Source organism: Empidonax traillii, unplaced genomic scaffold, assembly GCF_003031625.1.
Source record: "Empidonax traillii isolate 1590-97213 ecotype Southwest subspecies unplaced genomic scaffold, ASM303162v1 scaffold12:size2584012, whole genome shotgun sequence".
Taxonomy (NCBI): domain Eukaryota; kingdom Metazoa; phylum Chordata; class Aves; order Passeriformes; family Tyrannidae; genus Empidonax; species Empidonax traillii.
Window position 1 is genome coordinate 1,595,141 of NW_020955205.1, and position 18,043 is coordinate 1,613,183.

At 47.3% G+C, this 18,043-nt stretch overlaps 2 protein-coding genes across 8 annotated transcripts in view; both read right to left on the minus strand.

The window, feature by feature from the left end:
- Nucleotides 1-14,106, minus strand: part of BBS4 (Bardet-Biedl syndrome 4) — a 34,384-nt gene extending 20,278 nt beyond the window's left edge. The window contains exons 1-2 of the mRNA XM_027888947.1: nucleotides 14,042-14,106; nucleotides 12,092-12,143 (exon numbers count right to left, since the gene is read on the minus strand). Coding sequence (XP_027744748.1) covers nucleotides 12,092-12,143; nucleotides 14,042-14,065 — 76 coding nt within the window. The 5' untranslated portion in view covers nucleotides 14,066-14,106. The remainder of the gene's footprint in view (nucleotides 1-12,091; nucleotides 12,144-14,041) is intronic.
- Nucleotides 14,107-16,503: 2,397 nt separating this feature from the next.
- The window catches only part of ARIH1 (ariadne RBR E3 ubiquitin protein ligase 1), a 50,495-nt gene continuing 48,955 nt past the window's right edge, over nucleotides 16,504-18,043 (minus strand). For 6 of the 7 annotated variants that reach the window (XM_027889053.1, XM_027889008.1, XM_027889046.1 and 3 more), the window contains one exon: nucleotides 16,504-16,778. In XM_027889053.1, coding sequence (XP_027744854.1) covers nucleotides 16,694-16,778 — 85 coding nt within the window. In that variant the 3' untranslated portion in view covers nucleotides 16,504-16,693. The remainder of the gene's footprint in view (nucleotides 16,779-18,043) is intronic. The other variant, XM_027889036.1, reaches the window with a different exon arrangement.

Here is an 18,043-nt window from a genome sequence, read left to right on the forward strand (position 1 = left end):
CAGAATATTGAGTGAGATTTATATTAGAGCCGAGATTTCAGTGCGCACACCAGCAATTTGAGGTCAAATACCTTCTAAAGGAGGTTCAACCACCCTAAAACAAATAGAAAACCCACAGTCCAAACAAGAAAGTAATCCAAACAAACACAAAAGTAATCCAAACAAAGAAGTAATCCAAACAAAAGAGCAATCCAAACAAGAGAGTAGTGCAAACACGCTAGGCTTACAGAGATACACAGAGCAGGGATCCAAATGTTCCCAAACTCTGCTCCACTGTGGAATATCCAGATCTTTGTAAGTTTAATTTTAATATGTGTGTTCACAGATCAGGTTAATTGATTTCTGATTACTTTATGTTTTGCATTTGTCCTTCTGAGGGTGAAACCATGAAGGGAAGAGTGCAGAGACTGCCTAAGCACCTCCAGATGGGTTGAAACCTGGAGTGCTGCTGCTCTGAAGCCCATAGAGGGGCTCCCTAATTCATGTGATTTCCCTGTGTAAGATGTTACAGGTGCCAGGGTTTGACAGAACTTTCTTTTCCGAGGAACTCGGCACTTGGGGGTGCTGGAAATGCACTGCCCCATCCCTGGAAGTGTCCAAGGCCAGGTTGGGTGGGGCTTGGAGCAACCTGGGATAGTGGGACGTGTCCCTGTCCTTGGCAGGAGGTGGAACTGGATGGGTTTTTAGGTCCCTTCCAACCCAAAACTATTTTTATGGAAGCAGCTGGACTTGTGTGCCCTTCCTGCCTGGCATCTCCTGGAGCCACTATCTGATATAAACCACCAAACCTGGCACACCTGGGCACTTCCCACCTTCTGTAAGCATGGATTTAGGGGCAAACACTGCAAACCCTGTTTAACCACAGATACCCCACTAACAATCCAAACTAAAGTATCCGTCAGGATTTTGTGCCTACTGATGCAGCTTCAAATTAGAAAATCCCAGAACTGTCTGAAACAGGGCATGATCAGAAGACCCTCCAGACATACCCTACAGGGTCTCCAAGCATCTGTAACCCACACCTTACTGGGAGGTTAAAAAGCACCATGAAAGGTTAAAACATGCACCAGTGTTTAGGGCAAAGCTACGAGGACAGAGAGTGGATGGAAGACTGGTTGTTTATTCCTGAAGGAAAGAGCTTTTTCACACTTCTGAGACAAGAGGGATGTTATCCTCCACTCCCACACCACAGAAATGCCTGCTGGGAACAGGGAGGGGAAGGAATCAGTGAGTGCTGAGCAGAAGGTCAGGATGCAAATAAAAAAAGGGTAAAATCCAAGGAGCGACCTTAAAGTGCTGGGATGGAGAGAAAGCAGAGAAATCAAGACCCACCAGCAGACCCAGGAGTGACCAACGTTCACAGCTGTGGAGATAAACCAGCTCTGCTTCCCCCAGTGACACTGTGAGCTGAGGGTAACTGTAGAACTGGGAAAACACGTGGAGTTCTTATGCTCCTAAAACCCATTTGGGAACAGCAGCAAACCTGACTGAAGGGGATATGAACCTCCTTGTTTCTTTCCTTTCTCCCTAAGACAAGCAAATTGAAAACAGGCAAACCATTCTGATGATTTTCAAAACAGGTGTCTAAATTGTTATTTAAATTTGACACAGGAACACATCTGACCTCCAAAAAATGGCTGTGGGAAGTAAAGGTCTATCACCAGGCTCTTTACTCTATCAAGATGCAGAAGGAATTAATGGGAACTATGGGAACACCTTTCCAGAGACACAACCACCCTACCTGCATTTCTGATTTCCCACAGAGCAGTGGGATACCTGCTCCTGGTGCATTTATCTCCCTCGGGTTTGCTGCCCCAGCCTGCTGAGCAACACATGGACCTCCAGGAGCTTCTCCTGTGTCAGTGCTGGATGAAGACACACTTTCCTTTGTCCAGGCACTGCAAGGACACAGGTTAGAAAATGATAACTCAGCTCATTCTAGCAGCGAAGAAACAAAAAGCCATCACTTTCTGTAAATCAATCTGCCCAAGGGCCAGTCCAGGAAAACACAGTTAATCCAAAAAATTGGTATCTACAACAAAAAGAGTTTATAACTTCCATCATTGTCTTCTGGCCTCTCTTTTGCTGGATTACAAAAGTCCTGTGCCAGGGAGTCAGGCACCAAATATATGATTAAATACCTCTGAAGTGTGTTTTGATTGAATTCCAAAGGGAATCCATGTGATCCCCCACCTCCTCACTGGCCAGTGATTGATGGCAGGAGCCACTTCCAGCACTGTGATTTTTCTTCCTGACAATGCTCCTTTAAGGGAGCCACTGGAGCAGAAACCCCGACAGAATTGAGTGAGATCATCAGGTTTGTATCTGTGCTGCTCTATCATCACTCTTCCCTTTACTCATCCTTTTATAGATTTTCTCAAAGGACTGAAAAAAATAATAATGAGAGTTATTCCTTTTTGTGTAAACCTCCCTAGGAAATTATTTTGTGCTTATATCTTCATATTGGGTAATTACAGCTTAGAGATGAACTATCAAACAGTGGGGTTTAAATTTAATAAAAGGGCTTTAAAATTGCTGTAAAGAGAGGAGGGAGAAAAAGAAATCCACTGAAGGCTCTTATCAGATTTTGTGGAGGAAATTATTGTTAAAGCACCAGCACTGAGAAGGGGTCATCATAATAAAAAAAATCAGATCAGGGCCCAGCCCTCCTTCCAGCCTGGATTATCGGAAAGGGTCTCAGTCCCAGTGCACTTCAGCTTTGAGCCCAACCTGCAGCAACCTGAGCGAGAGCAGCAGGAAGAGCCTAGAAGAGCAGCACAGGGGCAAAAGACTCAAGAAGACACAAAAAAGAACCTGATATCAACCAAAATCCATGGTAACCTGAGGCATACATGACATATGGCACAAGGAGAGGACAGAAGAGCTTTGAAAAATAATTCAATAAAAGTATTTGTAATTTTTTTTATCCTGCAGTAGCCTCACGAGCCAGAGTCTGGATCCATCGTGGTAGGTACCATATACATGGGAAGGGTTATCCAAAAGGACTCAACTGTCCTTTTTCAAATTCCAATGCCAAATTCCATGTTGTAAAACAGCACTAAGCACAGAGGTATTTTCAAAACTAACAAGCACAGAGGACACACCTCAAGTCTCTATTGTGACATTTTACTATTGAGGGAGCTACACTGAAGAAGAATTTGATAAAGACCATCTTAGAATCCCAGAATGTTTTGGGTTGGAAGGTACCTTAAAGGTCATCTGGTGGGACACCTCCCACCAGCCCAGGTTGCTCCAAGCCCCATCCAACCTGGCCTTGGACACTTCCAGGGATGGGGCAGCCACAGCTTCTCTGGGCAACCTGTGCCAGGACCTCCCCACCCTCACAGGGAAGAATTTCTTCCTAATATCCAATCCAAACCTGCCCTCTGTCAGTTTGAAACCATTACACCTTGCTCCAGAGAAGCCACAGTGGGAAGCTTGGCCATGGTGAAGGCAGGAGGGATGGAGGTGATCAGCTCCCACCATCATGCAAGGCCTGTCCCAACCTGCAGCACCTGCACTGGGTTGGAGATTCATTCCCCATTTTCAAGTAATCCGAGTCATGGGCTCATCAGCAAAGTCCCAACAGCATGAAGACAATCCCTTTGCCGCTGCAGCATCCAGAGCTGAGAGGCAGCCCATGGAATTCCCTCCAGAGCGACCGCTGCCCCATCCCTCGCTCCCAGCCCAGCTCCCTGGGGATGTGTGCTGGCACCACTGCCAGCATTCCCAGCATTTCACAGGGCATAGCTGTGGCTGCAGCCACAGTGAAGCTCTGTGCTCTCACATCCATGTTAAATGAACTGGGCTGGGGAGGAAGAGCCCAGCTGTGCACGGCTCCTTTTTGCCTCGAGCTTCGCCAGCTGCCAACGCCAGGAATCGCAGCACCGTGAGTAAATCCAGGGACAGGGAGGGGATGAGCATCTTCTCAACAAAAACAACATCAGAATAACAAGGCACAAACTCAAATGGCTTCTACAGAACAGCTCAGCACCGCCAGGGAATCGTATTTTCCAGAGCAAGGTATGAAAATGGACAGAAAGAATTTTTAAGCTCTAATATCAATCTTTTAATTGAGATTTAAAACTACCAGAACTGCCTTGGTGTGAGAGGAGCATCCTTCAAATTCCTAGCACAGCCAAATTTAACAAGAAATCCTCTTCCTTCCTCAGACTCTTTCTCTCAGACTGTGACATTATAAATACATCAGAGCTTTGAAAGACGCACGGGAACACTGCTCTTCCTACGCCCAGCTCCATCCTTGAAAATGGAGGCCTAATATATTCAAAAGTCAGGAATAATGAAAAACAACCCCAAAACCGGCCCCCAGGGGAGGCTCTGGGAGCTGCATCTCACTCACCTCTGGAGTGAATATGCATGTGAGAACACAGGTATTTGTGTGCACAGATACCTTTAAAATGGATGGAAACAACATCAACAAAAGGAGCAGCCTTCTGCCATAGCTGCTGGCTGCTTAATCCCTTTCTCTGTGTTTCCCGTTTGCAAATTGCTGCTGGAATACCTTTAAATCAAGCCCTAAAGCCGGGTGGTTGCTCGTTATTTACAGCGGGCTGGGGTTAATAAAACCCCTCAGACACAGCCCGGGCTGGAGAGGGGCAGTAACTCATCCCTGGGAGCTGCCTCCCGTGGATTAATAGCTCCCAAGGACGCAGGGAAAGCTGGAAGGAGGCTGGAAAACAGCAGTTTAAACAACAACAACAACAAAAAAGCACCATTTCTGACTCTCCACCTCCCCCTGCAGGAAAATTAGCCAAGGATAGATGGAAAATTGTATCTTAAAGCTGATTTATACACCAGGGCAAAGGAAAAAAAAAGGGCATTTTCTCTTGTTACTTAAAATGGCATAAATCTCAAGAGCTGCTTGCTCAGATTTCAGTGGGTTTTCTGATTTAGGACATTTAAAGTTCTGGGTTACTCCAAATAAAATTGGCTTTCTTTACAAGACAAATACTTACAGTGATTATTCATTTAATTTGCCTTATTAATAGAATTCATTTATTCAATTACTTGTCTTCTACTGCGTGCTGCTCGAGTTCAACCTTCAGGTGAATTGGGATGATCTGTAAATAAATGCACACTTTTGATCCCCCCCGGACCTCCCAGTGCCACAGTGAAGTTCCCAGTGACAGAACCAGTTTGGATACTGGGGAATCTCTGTCAGCAGCACGAGGCTGGTGAGAAACCACTGCCACCCTGAATCCATCTGGGAAGGGGTGAGACCTGTCCACATTAACACAAGTACATTATCCCGATCGTTACCCCACCAAAAATTTGATGATTCAGGTTGATATTGCTTGATTCAGAAAGTCTAGAATTTGATTCAAACACTGGGGTGGAATTTAATAACAGTCCTTTAAAAAAGGAACTTGAAAAGGTCTTCTTTGCTTAAAAAATGAAAAGTGAAAGTCTGTTTGCTCAAGCCAGTTTTGACCATGAGTGCTGAGCAGAGATGTGCTCTGAGCAGAGGAGAAACAAAAAATAGGGAGAACCCCCAAATCCAGGGGGTCCTGTTCTACAGGACAGTTTCCAAGGCCCTGAGGATGCAGACACTGCACCTGGATACTCAAAGACCCAACCCTGGCATGGCATCCTAACTCTTAACCATTTTCCCTGCCTGCTGCCTTGTGCTCCTGTAGGCAGGATGGAGGCTGAGCTCCTTCCAGGTGTCTGTTTGCTGTTCCCAAATTTGGGAGGCAGAGCACACCCTCGCAGAGGGCTTTGGAATAAGATGCCTCATAAACAGCAGAGGTGGTCTGAGATGCTCCCTGCTGGCTCCTCACTGGCTCCTCCCGCAGCAGTGCTGGGATGGGAGATACTCCCCCTGCAAACTGGCTGCAGGCATTCCCAAAATAACCAGCTTCTCATTAATTCCAGCATCAGGAGCACGGTGGTTTGGGGATTTCCAGTCTAATCCTTCCTTTAGCTTTAATTCCCGTGCTCAGTTTTTCTCCGTCTCCAGCGTGAGGTGCTTTACATGGAAATTGAAACTAAAAGCAACTCAGGAATTTTTAACAAAAGCTTTTCCTCTTAAAAGGCAAAATAAAATTCCAACAGGGAGAGGACCACAATCCAGCCACAACAGTTTTTGAAGCTTCCCACTCCACAGGGAGTAACCCCTAGAACCTCTCCTCAGCTCATCCACTGCCAAAGAATAGCACAGTGGAGCAACAAGAATATCGACACACAAAAAATACAGGAGCTGGTCTTGCAAACATTTCGGCACTTCCCAAAACAAGACCCTGTTTTTTTGAGTTCTTCCAGCCTTGTTGCCTGAGGATGAAGTTTTCCAGGTGGGATGTCTGTCCCAGGATGAACACTTACTTGCCTGGGCACCTTCACTCTGCCCTACAGTACGAGTGTCTTAACAATACAGTCTTTAAATGACACAATCCCAGGAGCACACCAGGATTTTCACTCTGCCTGGTGAAAATGAATCCCAGTCAGGCAGGGAGTGAAACTGTTGAGAAATATAAAAAAATAGTGACTAAATCCCAGGACTTCTGCAGCTGGAAACGTCGGTGGGAAAGGGGACAGGCCCTGGAAGGAGTGAATGGAGTCCTTGTTCAACAAGTGCCATCATTCCTGTGCCACAGATCCTGCTGGAGAGCTGGGCTAAATCCAACAGGTGATTATGTCACCAAAGACTTGGAGACTCAAATTGGAGTTGCACAGACAACAGGAATTCTGACTCCTGAGGGAGATGCATCTCCTTTAAGTGGCTGAAAGTTAAAATGAGTGACTTGCCTTGGGCTTTATCCAAGGGAAAGGAGAGGAACAGGCATCCCTGGGGAGGGATTCATCCCGAGACATGTGGCTGGGAGAGGTCAGGGAATGGCATCAGATGGGCTTTTTACTGACTAAACACAGGGCAGAGGTGATGTGCTGAGACTTGTTCTACATCAGAGAGATCTCAGTGCAGGAAGATGAATTCCACCCTTCCCACAGTTGTCACTATTTCTATAGAATTATTTTTAAGTTCACACCAGGAGATGCCATTTTATCGGTAGGCAGCACAGCAACAACCCGGAGCTGAAGGCTTTAAATCAAAAGACACTTGCCTGGCACCAAGGGCTTTCAAAAAAACTTCAGAAAAAAGAATTTACCTGATTTAAAAGTTGGCACTGAAGTGTTCCCTGCTGTGCTGCCTGCACAGGATTCCCTGCTCTTGTCAGCACAGATATTAATGTTGTACACACACAAGAGGGCAGAGCTGTGCTGGCACATTCCAACTTAAATATGCCGAGTTCTTTGCGCTGCAGGGATTACTGCGCTGTTATTTCGAGGAGAGGAGGATGAAGTGAAGGATATTACACAATTTAATGCTAATCCATTTTTTTTAATCTCACTATTCCAAACTAACAGCTGGATCAGACACATCCTGAGCAGCGCACACAGAGCTACTCCCCACTTACCCCGAGAGATGGAAACACCCAGGTCTCTTACATAAAATGGGCTAAAAGATCTTGGCTTGCACAAGGCCAGATGGAAAGGAGTGGGTATGGACAGATAAGGGGCTGCGCTGGCTCCTCCCGACCACAACATTCCCACCAAGGCCTCTCTTTCTGACACGCTTAGAAGTATTAATTAATTTAACTCAAGGGGGTTGTTTTTATCTGGAGTGCTCAGGCAGCCTCACTCTTACAAGTTCAAAGGCAGCTTTGAAGCTGGCTCAAAGAATGGATTTATATTGATTTAAGAAAATGTATCAGGAATTCAGAAACGATAGTCTCTGCAAGTGCACGGAGTTGACTCCTCAGGGTCAAGAGCTCCTGCTGTTCAGGGCACTCCAGCCACTGAAACACTCACAGAATCCCTCAGAATATCTGCAGGAGCAGGAGGGATCTCCACTGGCTCATCTGGGTGAGCAGGAGCTGCTCATCAAAGGCCGCTTATCAACTTCTGCATAATCTGAACGTTGTTTATTATCCGAGAGATTGTTTATCATCAAGGAGTCACTACCCACCAAAGGGAGCTTTCCTGCCCAGCAAACAGGCAACTGGTTTTTACTGGAACCCACTGATTCCCCTGGGCTTCAAGGGAGGAGCCCACATTCCTCACTACCCGAGAAGGCCAAGCAGTGCATTGCAATGTATCCATTTCCATGGTATTTTTCACTTCATGTCTCCAAATGTTTTGTTAACCAAAAGCCTGCAGCATCCAAAGCCTGTCACTGGATATTAGGCCAAGCTTGTGGTTGATAAATGGAAAGAAACAAAAGCCAAAGCGCTTTGCCAAAGGTCACAGTTAATTCCCTGCTTCAAACCCTAGAAAAAACCATACCTACAAAGCATCAAAAAAAATATCCCAATGCCAGGCCTGGGAGAACACTTAATCCCTGCTAATACTTTTATAGGATTTTCACTTTGAAAATTATCTACCTGATCCTTCCTTGGGTAAATGTGGAGGTGGTTGGTGACAATTCAGAATCCTCCTTCTACACAGCCTAAAGGATTTCTATCCCAAGTTCTTCCCAGCAAGTCAGGTGAATTCCATTTTGCTTCAGTGTATTTATTATATTGTGTACATATTTAGGATTCTACCCAAAACACCATCACTGCAGCTCACAAATTCTGAGGTCTCACCTTCATGTAGAAGTCCAAATGAATTTAAAATTGCCCCATTAAACTCTGAACTGTTATTGGGCAAACATGAGCTCAGAACTTACTTTCTCAATATGTTTTTCAGTGATTAAGGGAAATAAATTTAAGTGATGCTCCATAAAAATCAACAATACAAACTGGTCAAAGTGTTTCTCTGCTCCTATAAAATGACTTGATTTGCCTGTGTGGGAAAAGGAAAGTGGAAAGTGGGAGGCAGCCTATCTCAATTCCAAACCAGCAAACCATTTAGGAAAATATCTGATTGATTTAAAATGCAGGAGGGAGATTAAACACCCATCCCAGCAGGCTGACATTAACTCCAGATTGCTCCAAGTAACAGAGCTCCCTTTATTCCCCTCAGTCGCCTCAGGGACAAAATATCAACGCAGGCAGAGTTATGGATGTTGATGGAGCAACAATGGGAATTGATTCTGGGAGCAGCTCTCCCCGTGGGGAGGAAAGGACAAACTAATGAATGGGGTTTGCTGCTCCTGTGTCACCCTGCTGAGCAATCACTGTCACCACAGGACAATCCGAGGGGGCATCACTGGTCCCATTAACTCAGAGGGTGGGACAGAGAGATCCCAAACCCAGCCCCTCCTGCCACCACAGTCTGCTCCAGAACCTTTAGGCCCCCCTCAACCTCCCTCAACACTCCCACTCTTCCCTCGGGCTGACCTGCCTGCCAGGCAGACCCTCCCAAATCCCAACCTTTTGGGCTTTCCCAGCCCAGCAGCCACACAACGGTTCAGCCACTTCAAGAGCGAATTCTGCCTCCCAACTCAAAGTTATTAAGAGTTACAAAAACAGGTTGTTAAACACTGGCTCAAGGTTTCCATTTTTCCCTGGCTCACAGGCAGGATCACAGGGGGAAAGCAAGGAACAGTGAGGGGAAGCTGCTCCACTCAGGTTCAACAATATTCAACATATTCTCACCTGCATTGGTGAAAATGTGTTTTTCTGGTTAAAGCAACAAAACCCACACGTGTATTTTGTCATTCCAATTATTTCTGGCGACTTTGAGATCCCATTCTGAGAAACACACATTTAATACCTCACTACTACCCCACAGAGGACACAGACAAGCTGTTACAGGCTGGGAGCAGCACTGGGATGGTTAAAACAGGGCTTCAGCCCTGACTTGGTCCCACTCTGCCACCCCTGGGTACAACCACAGCCAGAGTTATTGCCCCACGTGGGCACAAATTTCACCCGCACCAAACTGCTCACAGGCAACCACGTTATCTCACGTGGCCTCTGCGTTTCAGACCTGGTTGCATTAATGCTGGGTTCAGAAGACATTGATACTGGAGTTTATCCTGCTTGAAAGCACAATGCAAATACAAAAAGGCAAATTGTTGCAACAGAAAGTGGCCATTCAGTGTTTACAAATGTCAGTTCAAAATAAGTTTAGCAGCACTCTGCTGTTCAAACAGCACTGCCGGAGCCTTGGCTCCCTAAAGTTCACCGTAATTCTCCGCAGCCAAACTAAAATAGGAGGAGGTATTTAATTAAGATGTTCTAGGAAAATCCTATTTAAAAAACCCCACTGTCATGGGAAAAAGGATGCTATTCTTTCCTGCCAAATTCCACAAAAACATAGACAGCATCCCCTGGCTCTCCCTCCTCCTCTCTTCCATGCCCCCAGCCCCTCACCCACGCACACAGGACACTGTTACATCACTCCTAGTACAAATCTTTTTGCTGCCCTCATTTCCCAGAGATTAACCATCAGGCAGCTCAAATCAGCTTTCCCTGCTGCACTAAAGTCAAATATTAAAAGGCAAAGCTCAAAGGCTTCCAAGGAGTGCCAGTGTGAGTGACCTGAGGTGTGCCAGGCCCTGGAGATGCCTCAATTTACCTGAAGAGACAGAAAATAGAATTACAAAAGTCACAGGCTGGAAGACTTTTGTATTTCACCCCAGTTTCCTTGGAGCCAAGAGTTGCGTAGCACAAAAGGGGGATCCAGAGCCACAAAGAGATGGGACTTGCAGGAGGCAGAACAAGGAGAGGGATATGGAGGGTGAGATCAGAACCATCACCATCACAGAGAAGGGTGGAGATGAACCATCTCCCTAAGAAGCCAGAACTGCCTCAGTGCAAGTCACAATAACTGGTTCAAAGTTACCAATTTAGAGTCATTTTGGAGCAATCCTTGCTCTAAAGGACTTGATAGCCACGATAAAATACCTTTGGGGGTTATTTTTGTTTGCATACAGGCCCAAAGCAGCTCTGGGCAATGTTCCAAAGGGGCCTGGGCTGGTGCTGAGACCTCAAACCCCATCTCCAGGACAGCCACACTCTGCTCAAGGGCTGGAATTCTGCTGCCAGGAATTCAGGGAGCCTGAGCTCCCCAAAACAAAAGCAAAGTGGCTTTTCCAGCTTCCCAGGGCCTACATGCAAGAGGAACAACTCCATCTTTAGGCAGAAGTGTCAATGCAGTGCCCAGCTGCCAAACAAGCTCCTTTGGGATGCCAGCATTATCCCATGGCAGTCTGCACCTCAGGGAATAGGGAAGATTTCCTCCCAGAGTGTGCTCTGACAGACACATCAGGGCAAAGGACTGAGCTCCCTGACTGAGCTTTCCTGAATGGCAGATGGAATGGAAAAGGGAGTTTCTGGCTGGCACGGGGAGCATATACTCCAAAAAGTGCCCTCTGGACACTTGAGAAAGGAAAATCCATTAAAAACCAGCCCAGAGCTCAGCTTAGGTAGGCCCAGAAGCTCTGCAGGACCCAGGTGAGTGCAGGGAAGGGGAGCACAGGCCGGAGCCACAGGGAAGGAAACACTCCTCGCGTGCACCAGGAGCCACAGGAACCAGGGAAGGGGGGAAAGGAGGGGCTCCAGCACCAAACTGTGCTGCAGGATCAACCAGATCCCTCACAGACCAGCAGGATTTGGTCAGGTCTTTTGAACCAATAGCTGACATTGTTCCTGTTCCAGTTCAGATTCAACCAAAATTTCAAACCAGTTGAATTAACTCGTTTTAAACGTGAAAAAAAAACCAACAAACAAACAACAAAAGCAAACAAACAATAATTAAACCCAGTCACAATTTCAGATCTTTGCAAATGTGACATAAAAAACCCAAAGGACACAATGTCAGCTTCCTAAGATAATTTCCACAGCAAGACATCACCCTGAAGAACCCAAACTGAAAAAAAACCCTGTTGTTATTTGAGAAGATAAACGAGTATCAAACTCATTAGCAGCCCAACAAGTAAGTACACAATAAAAAACCAGCCTCACAGATTATAAGCAAACATGATGCAGGCTGTGGGTGCACTAAGCCAGGAACAGCACTGAGCTCACAGACACCCTAGGAAAATACTGGTATTCAGCAAACTGCAGTCTAGACAGTCTCCTCTTTTCCCAGAGGACATTTATTTCCTCCTAGACAGCTGCACACACTGTAAAAGAAATCTTAAAACCAACCTGCCCAAGAAACACAATCCTATCTTCAAACCAACCTTTCTTAGGCCGGGGTTTCGGAGCTCCTTTAGCCGCCGGCAACGAAGAAACCTGGAAAGACAGGAAACAGGAGCAGTAAATACACCAGTCAAGGTCTCCTGGAGCTCTGCTCCAGAGAATAATCAGAAAGGACAACTGGCAAATCCCAAAAGAGAGCACAGAAATAGCAGCATTGCTGCTGGACAAACTCTGCCCTGCCGAGCAAGGCTGAGAGTTCTGTTCCGTGGGTAGATGAAATGGAGCCCCTCATTGTGCAGCTCATTCCCCTCCCGTGGGTTCACTGCTGTCCATCAGCATCCTCGAAAGGCAGCATCACCTCTCAAAAGAACACCACCCAAGCATTTGAGATGCTAATTAGAACTCACACAGAAAATAAGTAAAAAAAACCAACCACATTTTTTGTAAAATTTTTATGAAGGTAATTAGAGCAGAGCTCGTCCTGGGGAACGCCCCGAGCCCACAGCAGGTGAGGGCAGCAAACCTTGACCTGTAAACACTGCCCAGAGCTCCCAGGCTGTGGAATATAAATGCATTTTTTACCATTTTCTTACTTTGCATCAAAAATCAAGCCTTCCCAGAAGAAAAACAGGATTACACAGGGAAGCATTGTTATTTTTTACTTCAGTTTTTGGGGAAGAAACATTCCTCACTCCTCTTCCCCAGAGACAACACAGGATTTCATACACCTGTGTCACCTCCCCTCTCCTTAACAAACAATCTTTTAAAGCACAGATTCAGACAATCCTCGTTCCTTGCAATGTTTTGGGAACGTTTTCTAATTGTGTCATTTTTTACTGGAGATGGGGAGGATCAGAGATGCTGAGTACAGTACCTGAGACATGCAAAATAACCTAAGAAAGGTTCTTCCTTTTTTAATTACTGTTTACTTTTTCCTGTTTCTTACTAGTTTCTAAAATTTTATTCATTTTGCTGATTGTGAAAAACTGAATTGATATTTTCACAGAATTCCCCAAAGCCAAGCACTCATTCCTCAGCAGCAATAACTAGCAAAAACCCCTCACTTTTTTTATCTGTTAACAATTTTGTTTTTTAAATCTGCACACACCAATCCAATTCTAAGTCCTCTCACTCAGCACTGTTGAGACTTCCCTGCAGTTCTTCATATTTCCTCCTCAGCTGAGTTACTTTCTAGTCAGGCTTTTGTGCAGATCATTCCTAGATACACTGAACATCCCAGGCCTGGGTGAATTCACAGCAACTGCCCTCCGGCACAAAGAAACAAAACAAAACAAAACAAACAAACAAACAAAGAAAAAAAACACAAACAAAACAAAACAAAAAAAACCCAGAAAATCGTGGAGTGGTTTGGGTTAGAAGAGACCTTAGAGGTGATCAAGTCCCACTCCCCTGCCATGAGCAGGGACTTCTTCCACTATCCCAGGTTGCTCCAAGCCCGTCCAACCTGGCCTTGGACACTTGCAGGGATGGGGCAGCCACAGCTTCCCTGGGCAACCTGGGCCAGGGCCATCTAACCCTGCCCTCCAACGGTGGGAAGCCATTTCCCCTCATCTTGTGCCTCTATCCCTTGTCCCAAGTCCCTCTCCAACTCTCCTGGAGCCCCTTTAGGCCCTGGAAGGGGCTCTCAGCTCTCCCTGGAACTTCTCCAGCCGAACACCCTCAGCCCCCTCACCCCAGCTCCCTCAGCCGCCGCTCCCCCAGCCCCTTCCCCAGCTCCCCTACCCTTCGCTGACACGCTCCAGCATCTGCTAACCCCTGACTAAAATTAATTACTTCAATAAAGGCTGAATTTCCCTCATGTTTTTCCTACCAAATGTGCAAAGATTAAAAACTCTGACAAGCACCTCCCGCCGCCGCCCCTCACCTCCCTCCCCCTCCGCTCGCCCCCCAGACCCGCCGGTCCCCTCTCGCCCCCCATCCGCCGGCAGGCTCTCGCCCCCCAGACCCGCCGGTCCCCTCTCGCCCCTCACCGAGGCGTCCGGCGGCTCCGCCATGGCCGCGGCGGGCCGGGGTTGCCATGGCGACCGCCGGCTACTTCCGGGGCGGCCATGGCGCGCGGGGCACGGTGGGAAGGCGGCGGTGGCGGCGGGAGGACCCCTGGGTGTCGCCCCCGCGTCCCCTTCGACGTGAAAAACACCCGGGAAAACACAGAAATTATCAAATGTCCCTTTATTGGAAGGTTTTATTGGGAATTCCGCCAGGCCGCCAGTGAGGAGGGACGGGCCGGGAAGTGCTGCGGGGCCGGGGCCTCGCTCGCCCAACCCCTCAGAGCAGCAGCAGGGAGGGACCTTTGCGTGAGGGCTTTTGTTTATTCTCTCTTATATTCCCACAGCGTCTGGGGCGATGGTGTCCTCATAGCCAAGTATTTCACCTGGGAGCAACTAGAACCCGGAGGAGATGAACGGTTGCGGGTCCTCCCACAGAACAGGATGTTAATTACCATTATCTTAAGGTTTGCCATCAGGATCGAGGATGCCACAGACCGGGTTTCCTTTGGGAATTACCATTATCTTAAGGTTTGCCAACGACCATCGAGATTCAAGACACCACAGCCCGGGTTTCCTTTGGCGTGCAGCAGCTTCTCCCACAGAACAGGGAGTTAATTGCCATTAGCAAGGTTTTCGAACAGCCGCGGGGGTTGAGGACGCCACAGCCCAGGTTACCTTTGGGTTGCAGTGCCCACATCCTTGGTGTTTTCCTTTTGTGGAAACCCAGCACCTCTGTTCTTCCACCTGCCCAGCCCACCGCGTGTTTTAACACACGGATGCAGAATTCCCAATGGGAAGCCCGTGCCATCCCAGCCCTCCAGCACCATCAGGAAAAGCACAGGGAAAGCGGCTGCAGTCCCTCACATCTGATCTGTAGGGCAAATAAAGGCAAAAGCAGGTACAAAGGGATAAAACTACATCCCTGGAACATCAGTAGTGTGGGTGAGGGAGCCAATGTGACTCTGATGTCAGCTGGAAGCAGCATTCCATGTTCTAGCCCTGCCTGGGATCTGCCTTTTTTATTTGACCCCTTCACACCTTTGATCCCCCTGGAAGCTGCAGAGAGCCAGAAGGCTGGGAGGACACTTGCCTGGCGAAAAATACCACAGGAGGAATTCCTATACAGGAGTAAATTTAATAAAACCACCACCAATTGTTTACTTTAACATAGCTCTTGTTACAGAAATCATAAAAATGGACTCAGTAGCTAAACTCATTAGTTCTTTCCCCTTTTAATTGAAAAATACTCCGCTGATTTCAGCTTCTACTGCACTAGATGGAGTGTTAAATAGTTGCCAGGACAGGATGCCCAGTGATTGAGCCCAAAACAAACACAAAGACAATTCCATCAGGTTTCCTTTTCAATGTTACGACTCGTTATAATGTAAGTGAAAATTAAAACAGCAAGGAAGGGTCCATTTGACAGATGAAAGGGGGAGGGAGAGGAGATCCACAGCCGAAATCTTGCTGGAAGCCTTTGGAGAAGCGGTGCCAAACACCCCTCCTTGTCCTGCCTCGGGAACCAAAATAAACCTCTAAACACACACACACTCCTCCTCTGGGTTCAGAGCACGTGTCCTGCGTGCACAGGTGGGAACAGAGAGTTGGATTTGGGCAGGAAAAGATCCGGGGCCGAAAAATAAAACAAGAAAAAAAGGCAAAGCATCCTGACCCAGAGCTCCAGGAGCTGCGAGGGGCCACGTCCGTCGCCAGCAATGGATACACACACAGGCCCGGGGGAGGCCCTGGACAGAAAGGAACTGCAGAAGAGGAGAAACCCAGCTGCTCTGGTAAAAGCCTTCCAGAAAAAAAAAAAAAAATATAGATATAGATATATTCACTACACCAGCACACGCTTCCCCCACCCCAGCCCAGGGAAAAAAAAAAAGAACAAAACCAAACAAAAGAATCAAACTGAAAGAAAATGCACAGCAAATAGACATAATCTTGAAGATTTTTAAAGAATAAATATTTTTTTGTAATTAAACATTATGCAAACACGTGCCACGCTTGCTCTTTGTCCATGCATATGCGCTATATACAACTTTGAAAAATACTGTGTTGTCCTCTTTTTGTTTTAAAAGTCATATACAAAGGTTGGTTTTTTTTTTCCTTGCTGTGTACCCCCCTCCTCCCCTTCCCAAAAATCCTCTTTACGACGAGCCAATAATCCACATTCATCCGTGTACTTGGGTGGCAGAGAGGAGGAGGGGGGCGGGAGAGCCACCCCCTCTTGCCAAAGTCCATCAAAATGGCTGGTTTGGACATGAAAAGCAGTGTCAAGAAACTGGTTTAAAGTTTCATCTGTACTACACACAGGAAAAGAAAGAGAGAAAAGAAAAAGGAGTCGGCTTGGAGGATGAAGCTACGTTACAAGTTAAAGTTGGAGGGTTTTTAGTGCGTCTGTCACACTCTTGGCCGCCTAGAATACTGTTGTACAATGGTTTATCTACCTTTTTTTTTTTTTTTTATTACAATATAATTTACTTAATTTTTTCTGTTAACAAAACAGAATCCCGGTACTACAGACCAGCGGTGTAAGAGGCAGAGCAGCGCCCTGGGTGGGTTTTATTGGAATTGCATGAGCACTCTAAGATGGGAAAGGGTTCAGAGTTCGTTCCTGCGGGGCCGGGCTCAGTCCTCGATGTACTCCCACAGGTCCTTCTCGTAGCCTTCATGCACGTGCTGCAACAAAACCCTCCGTCGGCTCTCGCAGTATCTGCAGGGAACAGGGACAGCGTGGAAAAGGCGGGTTAGGAATCACGGAGCATCCCTGGGACCAGCCAATCCAAACCTACATCACGCCTCGCTTCCCAAAGGGGAGCTCCCCCGAGGAAGGATTTTGTACTTGCAGTCCGTTAACAGCCCTAATTAAGACTCAGTCACTCAGCTCCAGGTCCCTCGCTGGAAAACCAGTGTGTAAATTGGGAGTTTTCCAGACAAAAGTGTCCCCACAGTCCCTGCTGGGAAGCCTCCAGGAATAACTGGAAAAGGAGGCAGCCACTGTGGTTTGTGGTGACACCCAGAATGGGATGAGCTCTCCTCAAACGTGGGCTGGTGCCTGCTCTGAGCCCCATCAGGACAACAAAAATGCAGGAATTAGCTTGGAAAAGTTGTCTGGAAGTGCTCAAGGCCAGGTTGGATGGGGCTTGGAGCAACCTGGTCTAGTGGAAGGTGTCCCTGCCCACAGCAGGGGGTCCTGGATGGTCCTCAAGGTCCCTTACATCCAAACCATTCCATGATGAAAACCTCAAGAGTGCTGACATGATTTTATTTCCCAGTGGAGATGGAAGCAGTCCAAAAGGTCACTGGTCTGCCTGGAGAGCAGGGTTCACCTCACATCCCTCCACGTGGCTCTCAGAGAGACACCAAACCCTCAGGGTCCTCCCACCTACAGTCACTGAAACAAAACTGCACATAAAACTGATCCCAGAGTCTGGCCCAGTCCTACTAGGATCACTGACACTGAGGAAAAGGGGTATCACAGAACAGAGCAAAGGCTGTCACAGCCAACTAAAAAGATTAAAAGCTGAGAAACATTTAAAGAATTAGGGTTCCAAGAGCAAATTCTAAAAAAATCCTGGATTCAACCCCTTCCAGCGGTGACCCAAAAGTCTGCAGCACTTTTAGGGATGTGGGGGACACACCAAGTCTCAGGGAGAGTTCCCAAGGCCCCGGGTGCAGCTGTGGGGCTGCTCTGGCAGCACCCTGGCTCTAAGGAGAGAACCTGGAACCCAGGAGCCAACTGACCAGTTACCAGGCCCTGCTGGGAATTGTGTGGTTCAGTTTCCAGGCAGGTTCCTGGGTCAGGATGGGCATCCGAGGGGCTCTGCTGCTGGAAACCCCGACTGCTCAGCACTGGTCACACATCCCTCAGGAGGAATCTCCCAGCAGGGAGCTACCCCTGATCACACACAGGCTAACACCTGGTGGGGATTCCTCACCTACCGCTCAGTATCTGCTCACCCTGATGGATTTATCCCA